Source organism: Cricetulus griseus, chromosome 2 (assembly GCF_003668045.3).
Source record: "Cricetulus griseus strain 17A/GY chromosome 2, alternate assembly CriGri-PICRH-1.0, whole genome shotgun sequence".
Lineage (NCBI taxonomy): Eukaryota > Metazoa > Chordata > Mammalia > Rodentia > Cricetidae > Cricetulus > Cricetulus griseus.
The window spans coordinates 20,020,533-20,023,204 of record NC_048595.1 but is presented as its reverse complement, the minus strand read 5'-3'; the positions used below and the strand labels follow the sequence as shown (position 1 = coordinate 20,023,204).

The 2,672-nt window shown below is 54.3% G+C and overlaps 1 protein-coding gene across 1 annotated transcript in view; it reads right to left on the bottom strand.

Annotated features, from left to right (window-relative positions):
• The window catches only part of Sytl1 (synaptotagmin like 1), an 8,992-nt gene extending 7,387 nt beyond the window's left edge, over positions 1-1,605 (bottom strand). The window contains exon 1 of the mRNA XM_035439544.1: positions 851-1,605. Within this exon, the coding sequence (XP_035295435.1) occupies positions 851-1,248 (398 nt within the window). The 5' untranslated portion in view covers positions 1,249-1,605. The remainder of the gene's footprint in view (positions 1-850) is intronic.
• Between the last annotated feature and the right edge of the window lie 1,067 nt (positions 1,606-2,672).

Below are 2,672 nucleotides of genomic sequence, written 5' to 3'. Positions count from 1 at the left end.
TGTTTGTGGTCACATGCATGCATATGTGTGTGTTCCCATGTTTGTGGTCACGTGCATGCATATGTGTGTGTTCCCATGTTTGTGGTCACATGCATGCATGTGGATGTCAGAAACGGAAGTTGGACTCTCCTTCCCTAGCTGAGGCAAGGTCTCACTTGAATCCAGAGCTCACTGATTTGGTGAACCTAGCTTGCTCCAGGAATTCCCTGTCACCATTGCCCAAGTACTGGGTCTATGGTGGCCTGGCATTTCTTCCTCAAGCCTATGCAGAGTGCTTTACCCACAGAGCCATCTTACCAGTCCTTAACTCTGTTTTAGCTGAGAAAGGTGAGGTTCAAGATTAAGGCATCCACTAAAGTTCATACAGCTGCCCCTAGACAGTGCTCGTCACTCTTGAGGGCTTCTGCCTCTGCTGCTCTTCTGGGGAGAAGGAACAGCTTAGGCTTGGAAGCGAAGAGCATCCGGGGACTGGGGAGCACTACATGGCTATAGCAGGTTTCTGTATATCTGGGTGAGGCTTACAGGGAAATGGATGAGATGGGAGATGACAGGGAGCAATCAGAGTGACCTGGGAACACACAACACACGTAGAAGCTCTGACACTCTGTTCTGAGGTCTGGGGAGGGTTCATCAGAGTATAAGGGCAGGTGGCATCTGTCCACCAAAGTGTCCTGTCCCAAGTTGGTGGCCAGAGTAGGAAAACCCAGAGACAGGGAGGCTTTGGGAGAAGCACTAAGCTGGCCAAAGTCAGTGGAGACCAAAGGGTAGAGCCAAGACCCACGCAGACCAAACAGGCAGCCTCCAAGGACCCTGGATCCCTTCCTTCTGGCTGGTGGCTGTCCTGTCTCACCTGACCCGCCCTTCCTCCAGTTGGCGCAGGCGGGCATCCCGTTTGAGGACATCAGCGATGGCCTCCTGCTCCTCCTCTGTCAGGAAGCTGAGGTCCAGCAATCCCTCAAGATCAAGTTCTGACTCATGGGCCATGGGGAGGGAGGGCAGGGCCCAAAGCCTCTCGTGAGATGTGTGGCTTCTTTGGGGCATCAGCTGGGGTTGTGCCCCAGCTGGGCATATGTAGCTTCCTGGGGAGAGAGCAAGGGTCAGTGTCTTCTCAGATACACAGTACATCCTGGAGCCAACTGCCCGTTTTCTCCCAAGCACATACCCCAGTAGTAGGGAGTAATCAAAGGAGGGCCAGGCCAAGGTGAGGTGGGGTGTGTGGGGTGCACTTAAGAAGGCCACAGAACGCATCCCTTGAGGACACTGATATGTGTACCTGCTGTTCTACACACAGTCATATGGGTACAGGGATACCTGGTCAAAGACAGGTAATGACCACACATACACACACAAGAGGCCCGGGCCCAAGAGCTGTGCACAGCAAGTTTTAACCCTGCACACAGTATGTCCACACAAAGAAGACAATTACCCACCTCCATTAAGAATGAGTCTGTGTGTGTTCACAGGGACTCTGGCTTTCCTCACACACATTTAACCCACTATGAACTCCTTGAAGCCAAAGACAGCTCCTTCCCCACAAAGTCAGTACTCTGCACACAACATAACCTGATTCTTAATGAAATGCGAAAATAAACCTGCACAAACATGCAAGGGCACACCCAGCCATCTCCACCACCTATCTTATGCCCCTACCCAGGGAGCCTCCCAGCCCAGCCCGCCTCTGCCTTCGCCTCCCTCCACCCTGCCCTGGCCCATTTGGTCTTCCTGTCTGAGGCAACCTCCTCCCCAAACCTCACCCCCAACTTCCTCCCCCCACAATTTAACCACAGTGCTCAATTCCATTGAGGCCACCCGCCCCGAGATTCCCCGACAACAGCCCTGCCCTTTTGCTTAGAGGAGATTCTGAGCCCCTCTGATTACAGGGGCTCCCCAACCCCCAAACTTGGCTGGAGGCTTCAGCTGGCAAAACAACTCATACCCAGGCACCACAGCCACTCCGGAAGGAAAACATTACCAGCTGAGAGGGGCGTGTGGACGTGGCAAGGGCCCAGCACACAGTAGTGGCCCTGGCCTGGGCTCACTGGGACTCTATCCTGTCCTTCCCACCCCTTCCATGCCAGGCCTCCAGGCAGGGCTCAAGTGGGACTAGGGCAACTCAGGGGCGGGGTCTGGCTTGTGCCTGTCTCCTCCTGGCCCTGGCCCTTCCCAGCTGGGTTGGTGTCCAAGTGTAGCAAGCAAGCCTTCTTTCCTACCCTGCTTTCCCTCTGGGGGTTTCTATACATCTGTATCTGCATAGCCCTGGACAGATACCTGTGTGCTGACAGTGACTGTTTCCCTGAATGGCTGGGCTTGCTTGGGACTCTTCTGTGGCATGGCATATAAGCATTGCTGCATTGTGCTGAATGGCTGCATTAACAGGATATAGACATGTCTGCAGGCCAGGGGATAGTATAGCATCCGAGCCTAAGTGCCGTGTTGTGCGACGCTACATGTCTTACAGGAGCGAACATGGTATGTGCAGTGACTTTTTGGAAGACAGTGCCGTGTGGGTGTGTGCATGTCTTCCTGTGTGGTTGGCCAGCCCGGGCTGTGTTGTGCTGTGTACTCCAGTGCCCTGGGGACCACCAGATGTGTATGTGCATGAAGGCAGAGGGACATGTGGCAGAACTGAGCCTGGCCTTGTCTTACAGGTTTGCTTGGTCTGGGCTGTGGGC